This window comes from Trachypithecus francoisi, unplaced genomic scaffold (genome assembly GCF_009764315.1).
Source record: "Trachypithecus francoisi isolate TF-2019V2 unplaced genomic scaffold, Tfra_2.0 Lachesis_group6, whole genome shotgun sequence".
NCBI classification, from domain to species: domain Eukaryota; kingdom Metazoa; phylum Chordata; class Mammalia; order Primates; family Cercopithecidae; genus Trachypithecus; species Trachypithecus francoisi.
In genome coordinates, this window is record NW_022681471.1 from 122,605,237 (window position 1) to 122,632,014 (window position 26,778).

General features: G+C 42.4%; 1 protein-coding gene across 1 annotated transcript in view; it reads right to left on the reverse strand.

Annotated features, from left to right (window-relative positions):
* Window positions 1–26,778, reverse strand: part of PRPS2 (phosphoribosyl pyrophosphate synthetase 2) — a 33,914-nt gene that overhangs the window by 1,440 nt on the left and 5,696 nt on the right. The window contains 7 exon segments of the mRNA XM_033201087.1: window positions 2,020–2,179; window positions 3,136–3,309; window positions 11,552–11,553; window positions 12,974–13,068; window positions 13,071–13,095; window positions 13,789–13,887; window positions 24,081–24,264. Coding sequence (XP_033056978.1) covers window positions 2,020–2,179; window positions 3,136–3,309; window positions 11,552–11,553; window positions 12,974–13,068; window positions 13,071–13,095; window positions 13,789–13,887; window positions 24,081–24,264 — 739 coding nt within the window.

Here is a 26,778-nt window from a genome sequence, read left to right on the forward strand (position 1 = left end):
GCTTTGGGGTATGTCTTCAAATTACAACCCGTTGAACCAGACCCGTATGGGATCTTGGAAGGGGATTTCCAGTGCAGAGACAGAAGGCTTTTCAGGATACTGTTAACCAGAACACCTTTCCAGGGGCATTTGTTATTTTAAATTAACTTTCAGCATTATATGGAAGGTTTTTCTTTCTGTTTCTGAAAAGGCGCTGACTGCGTCATTTAAAAGCACAACTGTGATCTTCTAACTCAGGGATCAGCAAACCATAGAGGACCAAATAGTTAACATTTTTGGCTTTGGAAGCTGGAGGGTCTCTGTCACAAATACTCAACTTCTGCATTGTAGCGTGAAAGCAGCCACGGGCAATACATATATGAATGGGCATGGTTGTGCTCTGATAAAAATTTGCAGAAACAGATGACAGGCTGGATTTCACTTGTAAGCCATAGTGTGCCAACTCCCATCCTAAACTACTGCTAATCAGGCATGAAAATATATGACATCGCTATTCCGACCATTTTCAGACTTACTGCTTTGTGTCAAGGAAACTGCTTTTCTCTCTGAGGAATCAGAAATCATGAAGCAGATCACTGTGATGCACCTTCATGCTCTGCTGATGGGAGATGAGGCTTTGGAGCAATGAAATGACTTGCCATGGCCGGGCGTGGTGGCTCAAGCCTGTAATCCCAGCACTTTGGGAGGCTGAGATGGGCGGATCACGAGGTCAGGAGATCGAGACCATCCTGGCTGACATGGTGAAACCCCGTCTCTACTAAAAAATACAAAAAAAATGCCGGGCGAGGTGGCGGGTGCCTGTAGTCCCAGCTACTCGGGAGGCTGAGGCAGAAGAATGGCGTAAACCCAGGAGGCGGAGCTTGCAGTGAGCTGAGATTTGGCCACTGCACTCCAGCCTGGGTGACAGAGCGAGACTCCCTCTCAAAAAAAAAAAAAAAAAAAAAAATGACTTGCCAAGGTCACAGAGACATAGAGGCAAAATGGGGCTCAAACCCTTTGACTTATTTCAGGCCAATTGCTATCTATATGATTATCAGCTCTCTGTTGGCCCATGGGCATCCAATCAGCAGGGAAAGGAAGGAGCAAAGCTCTGAAGATCCTCTGCTCAGCCTGCTGCTCCCACCCCCATTTTTTTTATTGTGTGAATGTGTACCTATCTATGTATCTATGTATCTATCTATCTAAGATCAAGTATAGTGTCTGTTCTTATCAGTTTAAAATTTACATATATAACATCAAATTTGCCATTTTAACCATTTTTAAGTATATAATTTATTGGCATTAATTACATTCCTAATGTGAACTATCACCATTATTTATTTCCAAACTGTTTTTATCGTTCCAAACAAAACCTATACAGTCATTAAGCGATAGATAACTCCCCACTGCCCCCCTTACCCCCAGACCCTGGTAGCCACCATTCTACTTTGTCTCTATGAATTTTCCAATCTCAGGTACCTCCTAGAAGCAGAAACACAATATTCCTCCTTTTACATCTGGCTTTGTTTCACTTAGCATGATGTTTTCAAGGTTCATCCATGCTGTAGCATGCGTCAGGATTTCTTTCCCTTTAAAGACTGAATAATATTCCATGGTAGCGATAGACCACACTTGCCGTCTGTTTGTCTGTTGATGGCCATTGGGTGGTTCTACCTTTTGGTTATTGTGAATAGTGCTGCTATGAACATGTCTGTACAAGTTTCTGTTTGAATATGTTTCCAAATTTGGGGGGCATATATCTAGGGGTGGAATTATTGGTCATATGTAAGTTTAGCTTTAGCACAGCCCATTTCTGACCGTTTTTCTATTGTGATTTTATTCACTCTCTATTTCTAAATAGTGAACGTTGACCTCTGCTGGTCCCGGTCTTTTTCAGGGATCTAATATGATTTATATTCTGCCATCATGAGAAGCTGCCGCCTCTGCCAAGCATGAGCCAACACACAGAAGACATGATGCTATTTTTAGGGATCTAAAGTAGGTGCCTGGCTGCTTGGCTGCCTGCGGTGTAGACACTACCTGAATCTTGGTGCAGTGTTTCATTTTGTCCTCTTGCGGAATTGTGTTTGTGACGACAACAGCCTCAAAGGCGGCATTATTTATTCTGGAAATAGCTGGTCCAGAGAAGATCCCATGGGTAAGGATAGCATACACTTTGGTGGCTCCAGCTGACAGCAGCCTGTAGAACAGCAGAAGATAAAAATTAAGGGTATGCAAATATTCTTGGAATACTCTCCCCTAGTATGAATGGTAAAAGCAAAAGTGTGCTCCATAAAAGAAAAATGCAACAAATTTTACTCACATTTATTAACCTAAGATAGGATCATTCAAGCATGAGCAAACACTTTGTATTCCGTTAAATCGGGGACTATCAACCTTGGCACTTGAGCCAGGATAATTCTTTGTCATGGGGGCTGTCCTATGCATTATGAGAAAATTCAACAGCATCCCTGGCCTCTACCCACTAACAACACCCTACCCCTCAGCCGTGACAACAAAAAATGTCTCTAGACCTTGCCACATGTCTCCCAGGGGGCAAAATCACTCCTGCTTGAGAGCCACCAGTTTAAACCAATATAGCCAAAACATCATTGTTTTGATGTGTAATCAATATAAAAACATATATGTAAATGAGATATTTATACTCATTGATTCATATTAAGTCTCCAAACCTAGTGGCCTTTTTACACTCTCAGCACATCTCAGGTCAGACTGGCCACATTCCAAGAGCTCCACGGCCATGTGTGGCTGGGGGTTTCCATACTGGACAGCAGGTCTACAAATCCTTCAGACACCCATGTGGCCGAGAAGGCTGGCACGAAAGCCAATGGAAGGAAGCAAGGGACTGAAGAAGCCCGAAAAACCATCTTTCCTTTTGTGCTCAGGCAAAGGGAAGCACCTTCTTTGACCCTTTTTCAAGTACACTACAAGGTCACCCTGGAAAACGAAAAGGCCCATGCTTTCTTTTCTACCAGAGAAGAAGTATAAAGATAAAAGGGCCTAGAATCTCCTTTGGTCTAAAACTCCACTGCCAAGACCAGCAATAATCAGGAGAATAGAGCCCAATTTCTAAAAGCTGATGTGTTTCCCTTTCCTAGTGAGAAGTCCTAACGCTTTCCCCACCGCCCTGCGTACTTATCCGCGGCATGGCAGATGGTGCCGCATGTGTCAGCCATGTCATCCACGAGGATGGCCACGCGGTCCTTCACGTCACCCACCAGGACCATCCGGTCCACTTCATTCGCCTTCTTCCTCTCTTTGTGGATCAAAGCAAATTCCACATTCAATCTGTCTGCAATTGACGTGACCCTGGCAAACGCACAAATGAACATGTTCATACAGTCAACTAGAGATCTCTTCTTTAAAGTAGTATTTTAGGAACGTAGCAGGCAACTGCACTCAAGATGATGCAAGAATCAGGCCTCTCTTGATCAGCCCAGGCATGGTCTGGGGCAGGCACTTAGCAATCCACAGGGAGAAATGTGCTAATGGCAGACCTTGCAATTGGGGTGGCTGGGAATGACTGTCAGGGCACCCTGGCAACTGGATAAAACTACTGGATAAGAATTTGATATTCAATTTGTTAGTATTTGTGGGTAGCATTTTAACCATGACAGGCACAACTTAAAGCAAGTTATTTAGGAACTATTTGCCCAGTTTGTGGCACAGATAGTGGGGACAAAAGTCCTGGTTAAAGCAGCCATGTAATATGTAGGCTAGTCAGGATGGGCTTCATTGCATTCAAGGTTTAAGGAGACTCTACACTGCGAGTCCAGCTCCTCTGCTCATCTAAGGCAAATGCTCAGACATCAATGGTGCCAGGCATGGCATTGTGCCTGTAGGCCCAGCTACTCAGGAATCTCAGGTGGAAAGATGGCTTGAGCTTGAGTTCAAATCCAGCCTGGACAACATAGCAAGATCCCATCTCTTTAAAAAAAATCACTGGCTCAGGAGGAGTTGAGCTGCCAACAGGAAGAGAAAGTGGGCAGGCCTCGCTTGTTGGTGAGCCTGAGGCATTTCAGATTTTCCTGTGAATAGTGGACTTAAATGGTGAAACTGATTTTAAGACAATGCCACAGGCATAATATAACATTAAGATTTTTCCTATTCCAGTTTTTAAAATAACAGTCATTATGCAATTTAGCTGAAAAAATGCTCTGGGGACCAATACACACATAGCCCAACTTAAGACGCAGTACATGGAGGATAAAACCTCTATACACTAGTTTTAAAGTCCTAGTCCTACTCATTGTGTCATTCTCAGATGGCGACCAGGAATGGAGCTCATCGCGTGCTCTGATGAAGGACAGAAGGGCAGTCTCTGGGGCTGAGAGGGCAGTGGGAGGGAGGGTAGGTGCTCCAGGCTCCCCTCCCCATTTCTGAGGACTTTCACAACACAACCAGTGTTTCTTTTCTTTTTTCTTCTTCTTCTTCTTTTTTTTTTTTGAGACGGAGTTTCGCTCTGGTTGCCCAGGCTGGAGTGCAATGGCACAATCTCAGGTCACCGCAACCTCTGCCTCCTGGGTTCAAGCAATTCTCCAGCCTCAGCCTCCCGAGTAGCTGGGATTACAGGCATGTGCCACCACACCCGGCTAATTTTGTATTTTTAGTAGAGATGGGATTTCTCCATGTTGGTCAGGCTGGTCTTGAACTCCCGACCTCAGGTGATCCGCCCGCCTCAGCTTCCCAAAGTGCTGGGATTACAGGCGTGAGCCACTGCACCCAGCCAGTGTTTCTTTTCAACTGTGGTAAAATATACATAACACGGAATTTATCCTTGGAACCATTTTAAAGTGTATTAATTCAATGGCATCAAGTACATTCACAATATTGCACAACTATTACCTCTATTTAGTTTCAGAACATTTCATGACACCAAAAGGAAACCCCACATCCCTTAAACAGGCACTCCCTATCCTCCCCTCCCCCGAGGCCCTGCCAAGCATGAATCTATTTTTTGTCTCTATGGATTTACCTATTCTGAACTTTTTGTATAAATGGAATCATAAAATACGTGCACTTTTGTGTCTGGCCTCTTTCAATTAGCATAAACTGTTCATAGTTCATCCACATTGCTGCATAGATCAGTACTTCATTCCTCTTTAAGTCTGAATAACATTCCATTGGGTGGATACAGCGCATTGTGTTCATCCATTCATCTGTTGGTGGCCACTCAGGCTGGTTCCACCTTTTGGCTATACTGAATACTGTCGCTATGAACACTGGTGTATAAATATCTGTTTGAGTCCCTGTCTTCAAGTCTTTGGGGAATATACCTCAGAGTGGAATTGCTGGGTCATATGGTAACTCTGTATAACTTATTCGGCTAATATTTCCTCTTTTTTTTTTTCTTTTTTGAGTCAAGGTCTCGCTCAGTCGCCCAGGCTGGAGTGCAGTGGCGCGATTTCGGCTCACTGCAAGTTCCGCCTCCCGGGTTCACGCCATTCTCCTGCCTCAGCCTCCCAAGTAGCTGGGATTATGGGCGCCCGCTGCCACACCCGGCTAATTTTTTGCATTTTTAGTAGAGACGGGGTTTCACCGTGTTAGCCAGGATGGTCTCGATCTCCTGACCTCGTGATCCGCCCATCTTGGCCTCCCAAAGTGCTGGGATTACAGGCGTGAGCCACCGCGCCCCGGCTTTCCTTTTTTTTGTTTTAATGAGAAACATCTTTCATTTCATCTAAGGAGGTGAAAATATGATGTTTTTATATTTCTCACTCAAAAGATTTTTAAACTCTTAAAAATGCAATATCCTCTTTTCAAAGCACATGCCATCTTTAAAAAAATCTTAGCAATGTACATTTGCACTCTAAGAAAAACATGCAGCACCACTGTCTTCTGACAAAATTCTGCATAAAAAAACCCTACGCAACTTTTTGCAAATATGTTCCTTCTTTATCATTCAGGGACTCCAAACCACAAACATTCAGTGCAATATTTATTGTTTCTTATTTCTATAGGAAACACAGGACCAATGATGTCTTCTGACAACTGTTTCCTGATGATTTGTTGGGTGAGGATCCTATAAACCCAACAAATGAATTCCCAAACAATCTTAACAAAACTATAGAAGACCAAGAAAGCTTAAAAGAGACAAAGAATAAAGACGAGTCACCTAGAAAGGATGGCCAAGTCCTCAACTTCCCCAATGGAAGCCAGAAGTTATGGAGTCATATCTTCAATGTGATATGAGAAAATAGCTGTCAGGCTAGGACTCTATACTCAGCAAAACTGCCTTTCCAGAAGGAGGGCAAAATAAAGATAGTTCCAGCCAAACTATACAACCTGAGAATTTATTTCTAACATATAACCACCTAAAGAATGCAACTTAAGCAAAAGGAAAATGACCATAGATACATTGAGATGTGGTGGGGGGCAGGGGCGGAGAAAGGTGAGCAAAGATATTGATCAATCTGTGGACAAATCTAAACAAACGTTGATTGTACAAAACCAAAATAATAATAATGTCTACTTTGTGGAGAAGGAAAAACTAAGGCATGTAATAGCTAAGCATGGTGGCTCACACCTATAATCCCAGCACTTTGGGAGGCTGAGGCAGGCAGATCGCTTGAGCCCAGGAGTTGGAGACCAGTCTGGGCAACATAGTAAAACCCCGCCTCTACAAAAAATACAAAAATTAGCCAGGCATGGTGGCATGTGCCTCTAGTTCCAGCTGTTTGGAGGCTAAGGTGGGAGGATTACTTGAGCCTGGGAGATTGGGGCTGCAGCGAGCTGTGATGGCGCCACTGCACTCCAGCCTGGGTGACAGAGCAAGACCCTGTCTCCAAAACAAAAAAAGCACATAGTAAGGTGGTGGCCATAAATCCAAATATGTCAGTTATCATAAAAGAAAAGGGACCAAACTTTCCAGTTAACACAGAGACTGTGAGATAAGAGAATAAGACATCAACGTCCTTGAAGCAAAGGGAAGCATTACTACGTTGAGGTCCATGCTTCTCCTACCCTTAAAACACTCATCCTACCCTTAAAACACTCATCCTTCAGGATGCAACCAAAACCACAGTAGCCCTAGCAGATACCCTTTGTTTGTAAACTTGTCTAGCTGTCAACAGTTTCCTTACTTAAAGATTTAATTTTTAAAAAATTAATTTAAAGGCTAACAAAAATTTTGCTCCATAATCACCTTAAAACACATACAGTTCAGTTGGGCACGGTTGCTCACAGCTGTAATCCCAGCACTTTGGGAGGCCGAGGTGGGCAGATCATCTGAGGTTAGGAGTTCAAGATGAGCCTGGCCAACATGGTGAAACTCCACCTCTACAAAAATACAAAAAGTAGCCAGGCATGATGGTGGGTGCCTGTAACCCCAGCTACTCGGGAGGCTGAGGCGGGAGAATCGCTTGATCCCAGGAGGTAGAGGTTGCAGTGAGCCAAGATCGCGCCACTGCACTCCAGCTTGGGCGACTGAGCGAGACTCTATCCCAAAAAACAAACAAACAACAAACAAACAAAAAAAACACGCACAGTTCTACTATCTACATGCCAATGTCATAAAAGCCACTTAAACTTCAGGTAAGGAAAGCTACTTTCTGGGAACATGAGACAGGTTTTCCCAAGACACATGAACACCTTGCACAAAATGTCCACATGTATTACCACCTGCTTATTTGGTAAAGACTAGGCAGATTTGGGCATGACAGGATACCAATCCACAGCCCAGCACTGGGAAGCACTGCCCTTTGTGGCAGAAGTTCTATACCGGAGAAGTTGAAGCAGAACCTGTTTTCATCCCTCTGCCAGGTGGTGCCTGTTCTCATGAGCCTGCTTACAAGCAAACAGCAGGGTAGGCATGGAAGTCGGACTGGGAAGGAAGGTGAGCTCTGTGGTTCTTGGCAGTGGGGGACACAGACATCTCACTTGAGTGGGGAGCCCTAGCCACTTAAAGGTATCCAATGGTAATGTCAGAAGAAGAAGATAAGGGAAAATATATACCCCTGCAAATAGCTTCCTGGGTTGTTAGAACACTATGATTTCCTGAAAAAGCTATAGATAACTCTTCTTTTCCTTGTATATCTTGGAGACCTAATACATACTCCTAACAACTGATGTTGACACAACATACCACACTGAAATCTTAGGCAGAAAAAGGCAGAATGAAAATTATATTCATACAGTTTTGGATTTCTTCTGGGCACATATTTACAATCTTTTCTCTGTGGGTGCGTATGCCATATCAGCTCCCCCAGGAGAGACAGATACATAGTACACCAAATTATTCATAGTGGTACTACTAGTCGAGATATAAAGTTGTTAAGATTTTCTTCTTTCTACTTTCCAAATTTCCTATAGAGCATCTCCAAAGATTATATAATCAGAAAAAAAAGTTAAACCTGAGTTATCCAGTTTTACCCTCTTCCCATACCACTTTTAGGTTGACACTTGCTATCTCAGCAGTGGTAGGTAGGTTTCTTAGGTTTAATTTGTTTTCCATGGGTAACCCAACCAAGCTACAAAGCCTACCCAAGAGTGACCTCCTGTGGCAACATTCAGTTTTATCTGTAATGAGTCAACCTTCAAAGCTTTTTCTAAAGCAACAAACTCCAATTGGTCAGACAGAAATGTACAGTATTTTCCTTTGCTAAATGTGACTTTTTGCATCAAGCAAAGAAGCCACAGATAATGTCAACTGCATGTGTCATGTATTACCTGCAAAGCTGTTCTGAGGAGACTGTCAGTTGGGGGCTAGAACATGAGGATGACAATGATGTGTTGCGGAAACACTTGGAAAAGAGAAGGAGGTGACAAAAAATCTGAAATGTATGTCCCTAAAAAGCTTGATTTTCCTGGCAGAGGGAGCAGGGGTGGTTGAGTGCAGATTGCTTGAAAGGAGGTCTGAACAAAACAAAACAGCATCTCAACCCCAGCCATTTACGCTGTTTACTTTATTCTGCATTTTTTAAAAGTAGGAGTTGGCAAATAGCTATCTATTTGAAATGGGGAAGTCTGTATATGATGAAAGATGCCATTTCAAATCAACAGAGGTGGATTATTTAATAAATAGTTTTGGAAAAACTAGACAGTAGGTGAGGGGGCTGGATTCTTATTTCATTCTTTATTCCAAAATAAATTTCAGATGGAAGTAAACTTGGGACATTAAAAAAGAAAAAAAATATACAAAATCATGGGAGAAGACAAATTTTAAGAGAAGGATGACTCCTACATAAATTCAGAAGCCATAATGCGAAGAAAAAATAAACATGACTACATAAGAAGGTTTTTAAAGTCCTGCAGAGAATAAAAATACAAAAAAGAAGAAGAAACGAAAAACTTGGAGAAATATTTGCAACACACATGAGAAACAGCTGTGATCTCTTGTCTATGCAGAACTATAGACAAGCCACAAGAAAGGTCCCAGCCAAGAGAACAATAGGCAAAAGATCTGAATAGAGACCCCTCTCATGGCAAATCAACATGCCCTGGTAAGGGTATTACCCTCACCCACAGCAACCTGAGCTCACAGGAAGAGGATGCCATAGATCACCTACCTGATCTGGAAGTAAACTGCCTGATAACCCACTGTGTGAGCAAGGTTGTGTAGAAAGTTATCGGCATCCATACCTGATGGAATGTCAACTGGGATATCTTTTGGAAAAGACCATATTTTGGCACTGCCCATCAAACCTAAAATGGCTCATGCCTTTTGACTCGGCAGTTCCACTTCTCGGAATGTATCCTACTTGCACATGTGTACAAAATGTCAAAGCAACGATATTGCTTCAGAACTGCATTTAAGAGTGCAAACAACGGCACCTACAATGGGTAAGAGGGGGCCTGACTCATAGGAGCTGTGGTACAAGCACACAAGGGAATATTGCACAGCTGTACAACACAGCTATGGAATCATTGTTAAGATACAGCAAGTGAGTTTTTTAGAAAAGCACAATGAAGAACTGTGTACATCACATTGCCATTTGTGTGAAATAAATAGGCAGATATATGCTTAAATAACACAATTCTGACACTGGAAATAACAGTGGCATTTAAAGAACGGGGACGGGACATTTTTGTACTGTCTGAATTTCTGCTAAGAGCATGTATTATTTCTTAGACTATGTATATAAAAACAAGGTTGGGGGAGGAAAGAAAGATGGCCAAACAAATTTGTGGAATCTACTATTCTTTGGGCTGAGTAGCTGCCAAAATAATATTTTCTGGTTTACAAAGATATCTGCCGGACAGAAAGGCCATGTCCTATACTACCAATTGATATACAAAGCCTCCAAAAGATAACCCCAGAAAGATAGAAAGTAGATTCCTGGCTGCCAGGAATAAGGTTGGGGGAAGTAAATGAAGAGTGACTGCTAATGGGTACAGGGTTTCTTTTTGGGGTGATAAAAATGTTCTGGAATTAGACAGTGACTGTTGCACAAATCTCTGAATATGCAAAACACTGCTGAACTGGACACTTTAAATGGGTAAATTGTACATATTTGGAGTTTTTTAGTTTTTTCTTTTTCTTTTTTGAAATGAACTCTCGCCCTGTCACGCAGGCTGGAGTGCAATGGCATGATCTCAGCTCACCGCAACCTCCACCTCCCAGGTTCAAGTGATTCTCCTGCCTCAGCCTCCTGAATAGCAGGAATTACAGGCGCGCACCACCAAGCCCAGCTAATTTTTGCATTTTCAGCAGAGACAGGGTTTCACCCTGTTGGCCAGGATGGTCTTGAACTCCTGACCTCAAGTGATCCACCTGCCTTGGCCTCCCAAAGTGCTGGGGTTACAGGTGTGAGTCACCACGCCCGGCCAATTGTACGTATTTGAATTACACTGTAACAAAGCTGTTACAACCCAATTACATCTGACGCTCGCTCCTGTACCCCTTTGGCTGGCTTCTTTGCCTCTAACCTTCCATCGGGCCAGTGCATTTGCCTCATTGAACGCAGATTCCATGTGACTTGCAGAACTTTCCAAGTCAACTGCAAGCATTTCTAGTAGATATGACTCCAAAATGTTGCTCACAATCTTTTGCAGAGGACACTCAGCATAATTCAACCTTGATTCTTGGCCAAGGGCAATTTTGTGAACATTACACACCGTACAGTAATAGGCTAAGTGACACAGCGCTGCTCTCCACCCCATGACTGCCCATCTAGGGTCTTTGCAAGCTAACTTTCTGCTCCCGTTTTTTTTATATATTTGTGTCTCCTCCCTGGCCACAGCCACTTCCTGCTGCTGACAGAGGCTGATCTCCAGCTGCATGGTCTGTTCCTTCTCTTCTGTGCTGGGAACCCAAGCAGCCGTTGGAAGGCAGCTTTGAGCAGAATGAACAAGGCTCTTCTAAGAATCAGGGCCTGTGTTTCCCTGCAAGAGTGTTAAGACAACTTTCTGGGCTACTTCTAAGCTTTTGCGTTTGATCCTAGGTCCTCAGCTGGGTTGCAGGCAGATGAGGGTGCCAAATGAGGGACAGGCTTTTGATGTCAGACATTCCGAAGGCTGATCACTTGTCACTTTCATCACACCTCTATTAGTGCACATGTAGGGCTTCCTTGCTTCCTCCCTGGACTGGGGGGTGGGTAGAAGTCTCTCCTACCTCTCCCTTATAGAGATCTCTACCTACACAGTAAAACTCCCCTCCCAGGCTTTTTTCTTCCCTGACAGCATCTGCAAAGCTCTACAAGGTCATGGGTCACCAAGCGTCAGTTTGCAGCATTCTCTTATTGTGCTCATCCTTGATTGTGAACACCCTGTACCCTGATTGCTTGTTAACACCCGGAGTATCTCGGCCAAGCCCTTGAGATGTGCTACTCAGTACCACGTTCTCACACCACTAGGTGCGTCATCACTGCCATACTGTTACTACCAGGTTGTTAACTCTCCTTCACCTCAGTTTCCTTTTAAACTTACTTATTTGATAGTCCAGTAATTGGTCTCTTATCCCCAAGGATTGGCTGCCTGCTGCCCTGTTGTCTGCACGTGCTGGGTCTGCGTGGACTGTGGTCTCTTGGTTTTCTAACTTTGGATCAAGCATCGGGTCAGGTTGAGCAGGGAGCACTCACCGAGCAGCTAGGATTGTGAAATTCTCCCTCTGCAGAGGCTCTGCAGCCTGGAGCACATTTCCGTGTGTATTCCACTCCACATCTGAATGTGGCACAGGCTCGCAGGCTCGTGGTTTGACTTCTCATATGTGACTATTTCCTCCCCTAATCCAAAGGCCGGGGTAAAGATGGGCTTTCCCCTGGCTTTTGGCTAGAAATCTGGCTTTCAGCCCTCTTCTCTTCTTCTTCTTCTTCTTTTATTTTTTTTTTAGAGTCAGGGTCTCACTCTGTTACCAGGCTGGAGTGCAGTGGTGTGATCATAGCTCACTGCAGCCTGGAGCACCTGGCTCAAGTGATTCTCCCGCCTCGGCCTTCCAAGGTGCTAGGATTACAGGCATACATCACCGTGCCTGGCTTTAGCTTCCTTCTTTATGGGGGTTTCCACGTGACCATTAAAACCCAAGCCACCAGACTCTTCCTGGATCTGATGCCCATCCCCCAAGCCACCTGGCCATGGCTTTCAGCCTCTGCTTTATTTCTTGGTCTCAGATATTTCCCTTTCTTGGTATTCTATGTACAGAGATTTCTTTTAAAAAAATTTGTTCTATTTTGGCTTCCATTTCCCAGTGCTGTTAATTAAAAGGCTTCTTTTTCCAATTAGGCTCATTACTTTTATAAATCAAAAACAATAACTTAAAAAAACCTCAAACACATCTACCCTTTGCTGAAAACAAAGAAACCAATATATACCTATTGTGTATGTGTGTCTCTGTGTATATTTTCTCTTTCCTGAATGATGAAATATTAACAAAGATGATGGGTTTCTGCTTTGGAAGTGAAGCCTGTGGTCTACTTACTTGCTCATTAGCAAAACAAAGTTTTAAGTTATTTACAGCATGCTTCCTTATCTATTACATGGCAAAAGGAAAAACCAATCAGCAGATGGAGAAATCTGCAAGGTGTAGCCTGCATGATACCTTTTGCTCCCCCTGCGTCAGTGAAACAATGATACAGTTCTTCCACTCGGCAATGTTTTCCCGAATCCACTGCAGGACTGCGGGCTCCGCATACAATTATCCACAGGAATATCAAAGAATCCCTAAGGGAGAAGTGAGTGTCATGTTGCAGGGTTTTGTTTTGTTTTGTTTTTTCCTTTATTTTTTAAACAATAATTGCTTTCATTAAATAACATTTGCATTTTTTGTTCAAAAGAAGCTTTTATAACAGACTCCCTATTGTTAATTTTAAATGGAACTAATCAAAAGACAGATATGTTATAGGGGCGTATTTCAGTCCATTCTGTCTTTTGGGACATATTCTATTGTCTTATGATGGCCTATATTCTGAGGAATAGAATGGCTATGCAGGACAGTGAGGGAAAAGGCTTGTTGTCTCTTAGGTATTTATTATAAATCAAATACTTCACGTTCATTATATAACACAAAGTGGCATAGTATAATTTGGCCTGTTTTAGAGACAAAGAACATAAGTTATGAAGAAGTTAAAAAATGTATATTATGACTCCACCGTTCTAATTATTTTCCATAAGCTGAGATGGAACTATATAGAGCTTACTACCAAAAAGCCATCCCCACTCCTCCAAAACTGATTGGGGGGCAAGGTGGTGATAGAGACTGGAAGTACTAATATCAAATTATATTTCCAAGTTTAGTAAAGACAAAAATCCAAGAGAGTAGCCATATATAAACTCAAACACAAGTAAGGTTACCTCTTCTAAGATTATTTAATTAACAGACTTGATTAACCATTTGCAAAAGGAAAACACAGATACCTGTATCTGAGAGGCATGCAGGTCCATGGTGATGATGTGATCCGCCCCGGCCACCGACAGCATATTGGCCACAAGTTTTGCAGAAATTGGGGCACGACTCTAAAAATAAGAACATTAATTTTATAACAGGAAAAGATGGATACTGTTAGATTCCTCCCACTAGGACGTACATGAGAAAGATAAATCATAGATGCAATTAACGAAGCATCAAAAAGAAAATTATACATGTTGTAATAGCAAAAGATATATTCGTTCCATCTTATTCAGCAAACATTTACTATTTACATATACCACTGCAAAACTAAGTGCTTGACGCTGGGTATAGAGAACAAGTATAAAAGAAGCAAACAGTTAAACACATGTACATGTACATGTAATGTCACAATATGTATAACTGAAATCATGGTAAGTGTGTAGAAATAAAAGGTACCGAGAGAGTGAGATGATAGTAGTAGGAAGGACATAAAGTTTAAACAAGATCATTATTAGCGGTCCCTCTGAGGAAATCGTTTTTAAGGCAAGTTTAGCAAAGGCGAGGAGAATAGTGTTCTAGAAGGACCGAGTGGCACATGTGAGATCACTGAGGCCAAGAGACCCTCACACAGCCAGAGGCTAAAAGAAGTCCAGCTATTAAAGAGGAATTCATGTGCCAACAGTTGGATGCTAACACTATTACAATGGAAAAAAACAAGGTCAAAGAATGAATACTGTAAGGGGATTGATAATAGTTACTATTTAATTTCATACTTAGTGTCATTTACTGACATTACATTCTTTGTAAAATTACCTAACTTCTCTATAGCTTTGGTTTCCACATCACAAATTATGGACAATACAACTGCCCACATTGAAGAAATTCAAGAGATTATACAGACACATGATTAGACCTAGGTGGCGTTCAGCATTTTGTGTAAACAACAGTATTTCTATATATGAGCCACAAAAAAGAAAAGCTTAAAAAAAGATTTCATTCAAATGATCTTTGTTACACACACACACACACACACACACACACAGTATATTCATGTAAAAACACATGCAGGAAGGAATTACATAAAAAATGTTAACAGATTATTTGTGTTTTCCCGAATATAGCACTTTTTAAAAAGAAATATGTATTCTATCATTAAAAATAGGTATATATGGGGTACGGTGGCTCACGCCTGTAATCCCAGCACTTTGGGAGGCTGAGGCAGGTGGGTCACAAGGTAAGACGATCTAGACCATTCTGGCTAACACAGTGAAACCCCGTCTCCACTAAAAACACAAAAAATTAGCCAGGTGTGGTGACGCATGCCTGTAGTTCCAGATACTTGGGAGGCTGAGGCAGGAGAATCGCTTGAACCTGGGAGGCGGAGGTTGCAGTGAGCGGAGATTGCGCCATTGCACTCCAGGCTGGGTGACAAAGTGAGACTCCATCTCAAAAATATATATATTTTTTTTCTTGTTTTTTTTTATTTTTTCAATCTTCTCCACTAATTAGAGATCATAACTCATGTTTTCACTATTTACTCCCCTGTACTACATTCCACGTTGCTTTTGGGATAAAATCGAATTTTCTCAGCTTTATTCTCTCAAGTTCTCTGGCTAGTCTGGCTGCAGCCTCCTAGGAACAGCTCGTTTCCTACACCTCTGCTTCAGGAAGCCTCCCTGAAGTCGGCCTTGGGGTTGCTCTTCCTCCTCTAGAAAACACTTGAAGTCTGGCCATTATACCCACATGCCTGCCTTGTCCCTATTCCACTGCCTCCGCCGAGCCAATGTGTTTGAACCTCCAGGTCTGGTTCAAATCTCCTAATTTTAAGGCAGAACTCCAGGAATCATCTCTCCTTTCTAAGGGGGCACAGAATTGGGAAGCATTTGGCCCTAGCATTTGGGACTGCCTTGTGATACCTGCTGAAAGATAGATGTTCGGATATATTATATGTACAAATGTCATAGTTCACAATTAGAATACATCCCTCAAGGGCAAACAATTGGTTTTGGAGATTTTCACATCATCCGCAGAACACAGTTCCACACTCTGCATTTGATAGTTCTTCAATAAATATTTACTAACAGATTAACACTAAATGTCCAAGGCTTACTCATTAGCCTCACTAATTGTGAGAATTATTTAGTGTAACAAAGTTCCAGGATAATAAAAAAAGCAAATCAGTTGTTACAACTGCTTTGTAATAGAACCTGATTTGCAACGCTAATCAATTTTGTGCTTCTCCTACAATTGTCGAATCAGTTACTACGGGTTGAATGGTCCCCTCCAAAATTCAGGTGTTGCCAATGTGATAGGATTAAGAGGTGGGGCCTTTAAAAGGTGATTCGGCCCTGAGGGCTGCTCCCTTGAGAGCGGGATTAAGGTCCTTCTAACGGAGGCTTCAAGCAGCATTTTGCAAACTTGCCCTTCCGTCTTCTGTCATGTAAGGACACAGCATTCTTCCCTCTGGAGGACGCAGCCCGTAACAGACACCAAATGCCGGTGCTTGGTCTTGGTCTTCCAGTCTCCAGGACTATGAGAAAATACGTTTTTGTCCTTTTTCCCCACTCCAGGACACACGTTCGAAGAGTATTTCTTTTTTTTTTTTTTTTGAGACGGAGTTTCACTCTTGTTGCCCAGGCTGGAGTGCAATGGCATGATCTCAGCTCACCGCAACCTCCACCTCCCAGGTTCAAGCAATTCTCCTGCCTCAGCCTCCCGAGTCTCTGGGATTACAGGCATGTGCCACCACGCCCGGCTAATTTTGTACTTTTAGTACAGATGGGGTTTCTCCACGTTGGTCAGGCTGGTCTCCAACTCCGGACCTCAGGTGATCCGCCCGCCTCGGCCTCCCAAAGTGCTGAGATTACAGGCGTGAGCCACCACGCCCGGCACCAAAGAATATTTCTGTTCTTTATAAATTACCCAGTGTGTGGTATTTTGTTACAGCAGCACAGACTAAGGCGCCAGCAAAAAGAATCCTCCCTTCTCATCTCTCCTCAGTGGCATCCAGTGTTTCTTAACTTCTGGGATCCAAACCACAGGGTAATTTCTAAATTCACACTTTCTGATTTTCTTCTTCACACCTTGTTTACAAGTTTGGTTTTTGTTCTGTGTCTCAGAGTTCGGCTCATACCCAACTGAATCTTGCAGGAAAAATGATTTCCTAGTTAACTGACTTGCTAGCCTATACAAAGAAAAGTACAGCATTGAAACAAAGGTAGAGTCAAGGTACAGTAGCCAAAAGTAAAACATTCAGCTCCCCTAGTGAAAAATGCATAAAAGTCAAATGTTTTGCAAGTCAGCCCAATCATGACAGAGTCCCAGGCTATTCCAGATGTTATTCAATGCATCAAATATTGCCTTTCGAAAAGTGTAAATTTGAGGGTTTAAAAAAAATTACAAGACTGTAGAAATTCACATCAGGAAAAACTGTTCTCAATTTCTCTGGTACAAAAAAGGAAACAAAAGAAAATTTTATTGAAAAGAGAACATGATCTTGAAAATGATTTTGAAAAAAGAAAAAAGAAATCCCCAAACTACAAGTCATTTACCGCCTCAGAAGTCATTATTCCCAGCCTTGCCCACAATCTACTTTTTTTTCTTTTTTTTTTTTTTTTCCTTTTGAGATGGAGTCTTGCTCTGTCACGCAGGCTGGAGTGCAGTGGTGAGATCTCAGCTCACTGCACTACAATCTCTGCCTCCTGGGTTCAAGCAATTCTCCTGCCCCAGCCTCCTGAGTAGCTGGGATTACAGGTACGTGCCACCATACCTGGCTAATTTTTGCATTTTTAGTAGAAATGGGGTTTCACCATGTTGACCAGGCTGTTCTCGAACTCCTGACCTCAGGTGATCTGCCCACCTCGGCCTCCCAAAGTGCTGGGATTACATGTGTGAGCCACCGTGCCCAGCCCAACCTACTGTTTTTACCAGGGAAGGGAACCAGCAGTTATTGAGTGTGTTCTATAGCAGGGACCGGCAAATTAGAATCCATGGGCCAAACTTAGCCCACGGCCTGTTTTTGCGTAACCTGTGAGTTAAGAATGGTTTTTAAGTCTTTAAATGGTTGAAAAACAATCAAAAGCAGAACAATATTTTGTGACATCTGAAGATTATATGAGGTTCAGATTTCAGTGCACATAAAGTTTTATTGGAACACAGCCATACCCATTCATGTACGCATTGACTAATGGCTGCTTTCACACTAAAATGGCAGAGTGGAGCTGCTGCAATAGACCCAGTGGCCCACTGACATTGACATCCAAAATGGCATCCAAAATGACATTCAGCTCTTTTCAGAAAAAGCTTGCCCACTCATGTATTATGATATGGTAGGTACTTCAAAAATAGTAGCTAGTGCTGTACTTAATTTACAGATAAGGAAACTAAAGATACAGATAGTTTAAGTAACTTTTACAAAGGACAAACTGAGTAAATAATGGTGCTGGAATTCAAATCTGAGCCTACTTGATTCTCAATGCCAGAGCTCAGACCACTTGGCACCATGTCTTTTACAATTAATATTACATCATCATCATTTTTCTATGTTAATATTATATTGTATGGATGTGTCCTAATTTATGAAACCATTCCTTCGCTGTCAGAATCTGTCCCTGGTGTCTTGTACATACAAAGAAAACCCCAAATAAAATGTTACATATGTGCAGGGCTTGCTTAAAAAGCAGCAACAAGGTTTACAGAAAAAAACAAAACCAGCTTTGAATCTGGTTAAAAGCTTCTAGATTTTTTTTTCTGGGCTTCTTTGCAAGGAATTCCAAGTAGAGCAGTTACACAGAATTTCATTGTCATTAGACGTCATAGGTAATACAGTCCTAAGGGAAGGAAAAAACACAACAGAAAGTCTCGGAGGGCTGCCCAGAGCTCCTCCTGTGGCTGTGCAGGAGAATTTTCTTTCTGGGATGAGAGATCAAGTGTAGGCCACAGCTTCTCATCACAATCTAACACCACATGGCTTTATGCCTTCCTAAATGAAGCAAAAAGGTAGAAGTGCATTCCCCTACCCCTCATCCCCACCCAATCATGCTTGGTCTCCTCATCATTAACCTGTACTGGTAAACAGTAGCACTTGTCTAAGAGATTCTAAGAGATGAAGTATGCTAACAGGCTCCGGCCATCTCTCTTAGGTGCTTACTAAATACTGTTCCCCTCACCGAAGTACAGTTTCTCGGTACAAAGCCAACCCATGTGATCCAAGGTAAGGAAGGAATAGTTGGGAAAAGTATTATCAGCCATTTAAAAAATGCAAAGGTGGGCCAGGCATGGTGGCTCACACCTGTAATACCAGCACTTTGGGAGGCCGAGGTGAGCAGATCATTTGAAGTCAGGAGTTCGAGACCAGCCTGGCCAACATAGCGAAACCCCATTTCTACTAAAAATACTAAAATTAGCCAGGTGTGGTGGTGCACACCTATGATCCTAGTTACTTGGGAGGCTGAGGCAGGGGAATTGCTTTAACCCTGGAGGCAGAGGTTGCAGTGAGCCAAGACTGTGCCACTGTACTCCAGCATGGGTGACAGAGCGAGATTCCATCTCAAAAAAAATAAAGCAAAGGCACACCTCAAATAATAGATAAAATTAAGAATTAAGAATTCCTCTTTCAGAAGTTTGGGGAAAGAACAAAATTGTCTCCTCACTATAATATGAGTCGCACTGACTACACAGACACGTCAGAAATAACGGTGTCAGGACAGCTTATGTGTCTTGGCTACCTCCAAGGTCAGTCCAGAGGCTATAGAGAGGGTGGCCCTATGTCACTTGCCCAGGACAGTCTAGGCAGACACCTGTTTCCTAGCACAGTTATCCATAGAGCTCCCTTTCAATCTTGAAAGCATCCTGGCCTAGATGATAAATGATATGTACTAGCTCAAAGCCCAAAGTGTCCTTAAACTATTTGTCTCTTAACACATCAGTGACTTCCTTTAAGGCCTCCTGGAGTGAGCTGAATGGTGGCCCCAAAAATATCAGAGCCCAATCCCTGGAACCTGTAAATGTTACCTTTATTTGGAAAGAAGGTTTTTGCAGATGTGATGACATTGAGGATCCTGAGATGGCGAGATTATCCTGGATTATTCAGGTGAGCCCTAGATGCTACCTCATGTATCCTTTAAAGAGAGATGCCAGGTGTGGTGGTCATGCTTTTAATCCTAACACTTTGGAAGGCCAAGGCAGGAGGATCTCTTGAGCCCAGGAATTCGAGACCAGCCTGGGCAACACAGTGAGACACACCTCTACAAAAAGCAAAAAATATTAGCCAGGTGTGGTGGTGTGCACCTGTAGTCCCAGTTACTTGGGAGGCTGTGGTGGGAGGATCACTTGAGCCCAGAAGTTTGAGGCTGCAGTGAGCTAAGATTGTGCCACTGCACTTCAGCTTGGGTGACAAAGTGAGGCTCTGTCTCTAAAAAGAAAATTGAAAATGTGAGAGTGAGCGAGAGATCTGATGGGGACAAAAGACAAGGCCATGCGCAGATTCCAGCAGAGATTAGAGTGATGTGGCCTCAAGGCTGGCAGTCACCAGGAGCTGGAAGAGGCAAGGAAGGAGGAGCCTCCCCTGAAGCCTCCAAAAGGAATATTCCTCTGCCAACACCTTGATGTTGGACTTCTGGCCTCTAGCACTTAAGAGAACATATTTCTGTTGTTTTAAGTCACCCAGTTTGTGGTAATTTGTTATAACAGTGCTAGGAAACTAATACACCCCACTGTGATTACTTCTTTCCTAGCTGTGTTCTCTAACGAGAAACCACACGACTTCCTAAGCCACTACACACACTGTCTCTCAAATGTTATCAGCGGCCCTGCTTATGTGTGGTTGATGATGAAAGACCTCTCTTCCATCCGCAGTTAAGCTCAGAAAGTCATGGAATTGTCTGACTGGGATAAAAAATTAAAAGCAGCTACAATGTTATTACCAAGAAACACACTTACAGCAAAGTGATTAAAGAAAGGGTAGAAGAAAGAAAATAAACATGTTTTCACAACGGGCCAAAATGGAAAACACATTTAACTGTCTAACATCAGGAAAACTGCTACTAGCTAGTTAGACAACACAGTTCCACAAAACGGTTAAAGCCGGCTAGGTGCGGTGCCTCATGCCTGTAATCCCAGCACTTTGGGAGGCTGAGGTGGGCAGATCACTTGAGGCCAGGAGTTCGAGACCATCCTGGCCCACATGGTGAAACCCGTTTCTACTAAAAATACAAAAAATTAGCCAGGCGTCATGGCGCATACTTCCCAGCTACTTGAGAGGCTGAGGCAGGAGAATCCTTAAACCCGGGAGGCAGAGGTTGAAGTGAGCCGAGATGGCGCCATTGCACTCCAGCCTGGGCAACAAGAGCGAAACTCCATCTCAAACAAAACAAAAAACAACAGTTACAGCCACTGCAGTTCCAGAAATCCATAGGATTCTTCTTGTTAGCAGTGGCTGGGAGCACTACGTGCAACTAGGGGATGGAGGCTGGACTGCATCACACCTCCTACAATAGAAGGAGTGGCGAAAAAACAGTGCTAGTTTTTCCAACTCAAATAAGAAAACATTTTGAAAATACAACTTTTAAAAAGAGGTCACCACAAATCAGATATGTGCTAACAAAAATGTAGAGCTTCCAATATTTTATCACTTAAAGAGGAATATGGGGTTACAAATCACCTAACAGTGGAGGAGGGCATGTATAATGATAAAAGGAGTAATTTTCTAAAGAAGTTACAATATATTCAATATCTTAGGGCCAAATACAAAATATAAAATCTATTGAGAGTGAAAGAGCTTGATTAAAAATACAGCTACAGGCTGGGTGTGGTGGCTCACGCCTGTAATCCCAGCACTTTGGGAGGCCAAGGTGGGCAGATCACTTGAGGTCAGGAGTTCGAGACTAGCCTGGCCAGCATGGTGAAACCCTATCTGTACCAAAAATACAAAAATTAGCCAGGCGTGGTGGTGTACACCTGTAGTCCCAGTTACTCAGGAGGTTGAGGCAGGAGGATCACTTGAGCCTGGGAGGCAGAGGTTGCAGTGAGCTGAGATTGTGCTACTGCACTTCAGCCTGGGCAACAGAGTGAGACTCTGTCTCAAAAACAAACAAACAAACAAACAAACAAACAAACAACAAAAAACCAGCTACAATGTGAGAATTTACTAAACCACAAGGAAGGAAGAAATAATGGCAGAAAACTAGCTCTTCTATGACATGGACAAGGAGAAAGATGCTAAACAATCCTGTGGAAACATACAGATGGGAAGAATAGCTAGGACAACAGATTATACCAATGGGACAAAATTAGAAAATTGAAACTTAACAGCTAAAAATACACATAAAACTCTAGAATCAAGTTTAAAATAAAAGGAGCTATACAAATAGCTAGTGGGAGGATACAGCTTCATAGCAGTGTATGTGACCTAAGGTTTTGGCTGCCCAAGGTCAAGTTTAGATCATAAACACACACACACACACACACACACACACACACACACACAAAATCTATCAGTGGTCTAATACAGTGGTTGGCAAACTGTGGACTGTAGGCCAATCAGCTACTACCAGCCACCAGTCACTTGTTTTGGTACTGCTTGTGAGCTAATAATGGCTTTCACATGTTTAAATGGTTGAAAAAATTCAAAATAATATTTCAAGGCATGTGAAAATAATATGAAATTCACATTTCAGTATTCATAAATAAAGTTTTATTGGAACACACCATACCCATCCATTTACATATTGTCTATTGCTCTTTTTGAAGTACAACCAGAGTTGAGTAGTTGCAACAGAGACCATATAGCCATTTACAGATAAAGGATGTGGACCCTTCTAATTAGATTTTAGGTGAGAAATTAACTCATTGGCCATCTTCAAGACAGGGAATGGAAACCATGACTTGAGGAGGCTGGGATTAAAATTCAGGGGGACTTTGGTATATGAATTCAAATTTATAAAGGGATTTTTTTCAAATATGAGGGGATCTTGTGTGCTGCTTCAGAAATCTGTGTTGTTTCAGAAATGAATTATGGAGATAAAAAGTGGCATATTGGGGAAAACTTTTCTTGCACTGAGTTACCAAATCAGAGAACAGCAGTGTGTCTTGCAAACTGGCAGGATTCTCTGAGCTCGGCTGAACATCTATCTATCCATAAATTATGGAACGGACAAGAGCTGGGAATTGACCACTGTAGTAGGTCAAACAATATCCCCCCAAAACTCATGTCCACCCACAACTTCAGCATGTGCCCTCATTTTGGAAATAGAGTCTCTGCAAATATAACCAATGTAAAGATTAAGTTGAGTTCATTCTGGATTAGGTTAGGCCTGAAATCCAATGACAGTGTCCTTATAAGAAACAGAGAAGAGACACAGGGAAGAGGCCAGGTGAAGAGAGAGGCAGAGACCAGAGTGATGTAGCCACAGCCAAGGAATGCAAGGAGACACCAGAAGTTAGAAGAAGTGAGGAAGCATCCTCCCTTACAGACTTCAGAGGGAGCGTGCCCCTGTCCATTCCTTGATTTCACACTTCTGGGACTCTGAAACTGTGAGGGAAAAATTTCTGCTCTTTTAAGCCATGGAGTTTGTGTAATTTCTTACGACAGCCCTAGAAAACGAATACAATCTCCTTCAAAGTTCTTCTCAACCTCTGATTTCTCTGTTGCTCTCAAAGGCAAAGATTTGCTCTCAAAGGCAATCACATTTTCTTCCATTTTTTTCTAAAGACTCACAGAGCCTCCTCTGATGCTAATGTTGTGAAAAACATAATTCAATGATACTATTTCTATTCTTTTTAAAAGGTTAAAAAGAGATCACGGGGTTTTTTTTTAATTAAACTTTTTATTTTGGGGGAATTGTAGATTGACATGCAGTTGTATAAAACAACGCAGAGATCCTGTGAACCTTTTACCTAGTTCCCTGTGGTAACGTCTTGTAAAACTATAACACAGTATCACAGCCAGGACCCCAAAATTGATACAATCCAGTGATCTGATTCAGATATGCTCCAGTTTGACTTGTACTTTTATGCATGTGTGTGTGTGTATTTAGTTCTATCCACCACCACAAAGACATACAATAATTTCATTATAACAAGGACAATAATGGTATTTTAATACCTGCAAAAATATGCATTACCTATTTATTTGAATATTAACGTCAGGATAGGTTCAAAGCCAAACCTTCAACAAACGAAATGAGGAAGCATACATATTTGATCATCAAAGGAAAAAGCCAACATTTTCCAGATAATTCTAATCAAAGGGATAAATGAGGAAAAACAACATTGACAGTGGCCCAGAACAGGCTTCTAGGGCAGGACACACCTCTCCTACCTTGTCTTTTTTATCTTGTCGGGCATATGGGAAACACGGGATCACAGCAGTCACCCTGGATGATGACGCGATCTTGCAGGCATTGATCATGATGAGGAGCTCCATCAGATTGTCGTTAATTTCCCCGCAGCCACTCTGGATGATGTAGACATCTTCCCCTCTCACACTTTCACCAATCTCCACGCTAGGAAAAGAAAACTGCCATCGGTTCATATTGAAGCATATTTGCATCTCGGGCATCCCTGAGACCACCCCCAGGTTTGATGATCACCAGGATGACTTATCGGACTCAGCCTAATAGTTACACTCATGGCTGTGATTTATTGCAGGGAAAGGACACAGAGCAAACTCAGCAAAGGGAAAAGGTGCATGGGGTGAAGATGGGGGAAACAGGGTGCAAGCTTCCAAGACTCCTCCCCAAGGGGAGTCAGAGGTAGAGCTTAATGCCCCAGTAGTGAGCTGTGACAACACGTGTGAAGGGCTCTCTACCAGGGAAGCTGCTTAGAGACTCAAGTCGCAGGGTTTGTATTGTGGGCTGGTCATATAAGCACCCTCTGCCTAGCACATACCAAAATGTCAGACTCACAGGCATTCAGCATGAACCACATTGTTTATCAATTGTTTAAGAGTTTATGCAGTGAGCCATTCTTACGGGAAATGGTGGGTACCCTTGCAAAATCTAAGCTCCCAGAGACCAGCCAAGGGCCAACCTTGCAAACAGGCCTAAGTCTCAGGCTTGCTATGTTAACTCTTTTCTGCAAAATACTATATTTAGTTTTAGTTTTTTATTAAAGTTATACAGTCATATTGCTTAAAAAATTCAAACCATTCTGTAAGACTTATAACAGAGAAAGTGCCCAGAGGCCACCAATTTCAACTCTTGATAGGGTTTTTAGATATTTTCCTTCAATTCTAGCTAATATGTGTGTATTGCTGTGTCTTGATTTTTCATTTTGGGCGAAGTGTATTGACTTCTCACTATGGAAGATGAGGATTGAACTATTTCCATTCAGTTCCATCACTTGCAATGCAAACTTCCCATCTCGCCATCATCCCAATATAGATCAATATGCACATTAAAGATTGACTCTACGTTTTTAACTGCACAAATGCTGCTCAGAGCTCTGCCATGCAACAAACTTAAACAAATGTTTATATTTTCTTTTCATGCACATCTTTTCTTTTTATTTTCCCTGGAGGTCATTCTCTTACCTTTTTATCTGCTAAGTTTTCTGAATCCTGAATCCAGATTCCACCCTAAACCCTTCACTAACAATCAAAATCTCCCAATGTCAGAGGCCTCAAGTCCCATCTGCATTTCATCATCTTGCAGGCATCCCTCCCAGGGGTGGCAGGCCTGGGTTATCTCTCTGCCTGTGCACAGCTGCCATCCGGGGATTCCCTGCCCCCTCTCCTGCACTCCATTTGCCATTTTCCGTATCCTCTTTCTTGGTATACTTCCTTGTTTTGCTGGTTGGCATCCTCACATAGCTTCTGGAGAAAGAGTAAATAGCAGCTAAGTTTTTGAAAATTGCATGTCTGGAAGTTTCTGTATTTCCAGGTACAGAATTCTGGATGTCCAACATGAGAGGGAGAGCCAGCTCATCCCTGGTATATTCCTTTGGTGAGAAGAAACAGAAAATAGTGCTGTGTGCTCAGGCATGTCCTTCGCAGAGCTCTTCGTCCAAACCAAGACGATGGTCAGCTCTGCTATGTTTTGAAAAGGGAAATTTCTTTCAATGATTGATATTATTTGGAACAATTTGAGCATAGCATGAATTTCGTGTTTTCTTATGCACAACCTCTTATCCCGAGGCTGCAGAAAACTGCACTGTACCCAGCTGAATGAAGCCACTTAGAAATACACAAACATACCCATGTACACACCTCGAGGACAACGAGCCACACTCATTCACATTTGGTGTCACAACTTTTCACGTCATTTCAGAGAACCCTAAACCTCAGGCATTTTTCAATGGAAAATGCCATCTCTGTCGTAGTATTTATGTAATTTTTTTTTCTCACTTTGTTGCCCAGGCTGGAGTGCAGTGGTGACATCTCAGCTCACTGTAACCTCTGCCTCCCGGATTTAAGTGATTCTCCTGCCTCAGCCTCCCGAGTAGCTGGGATTACAGGCACACACCACCACACCTGGCTAATTTTTGTATTTTTAGTAGAGACAGGTTTTGCCATGTTGGCCAGACTGGTTTCGAACTCCTGACCTCAAGTAATCCGCCCACCTCAGCCTCCCAAAGTGCTAGGATTACAGACCTGAGCCAATGCACCCAACTAATATTTTCTGAACATGTAATACATGTCAGTGTTTTATCATTTTGATAGGATCCCTAATCCAAAATTCTGAAATCTGAAACTTTGAGTGCCGACATCATGCTCAAAGGAAATGGTCATTGGAGCATTTTGTATTTTGGATTTTTGGAGATTTGGAATGCCCAACCAGTGAGTACAATAGAAATATTCCAAAATGCAAAAAAGTAAAAATAAGAATTTAAAAATCTGAAATACTTGTTGTCCCAGGCATTTGTGATAAGGGATAGTCAACCTGTATAACATTCCTATGGTTTGTAATGGGTCACTGAGGAAGGTTTTGAATGTTATGTCCCTAACTCCATTTTTCTCATCAGCCCTGTGGTTTTGGATTGCCTGATTTTGCATAGCATGGTAATTTGTAGGAATACAT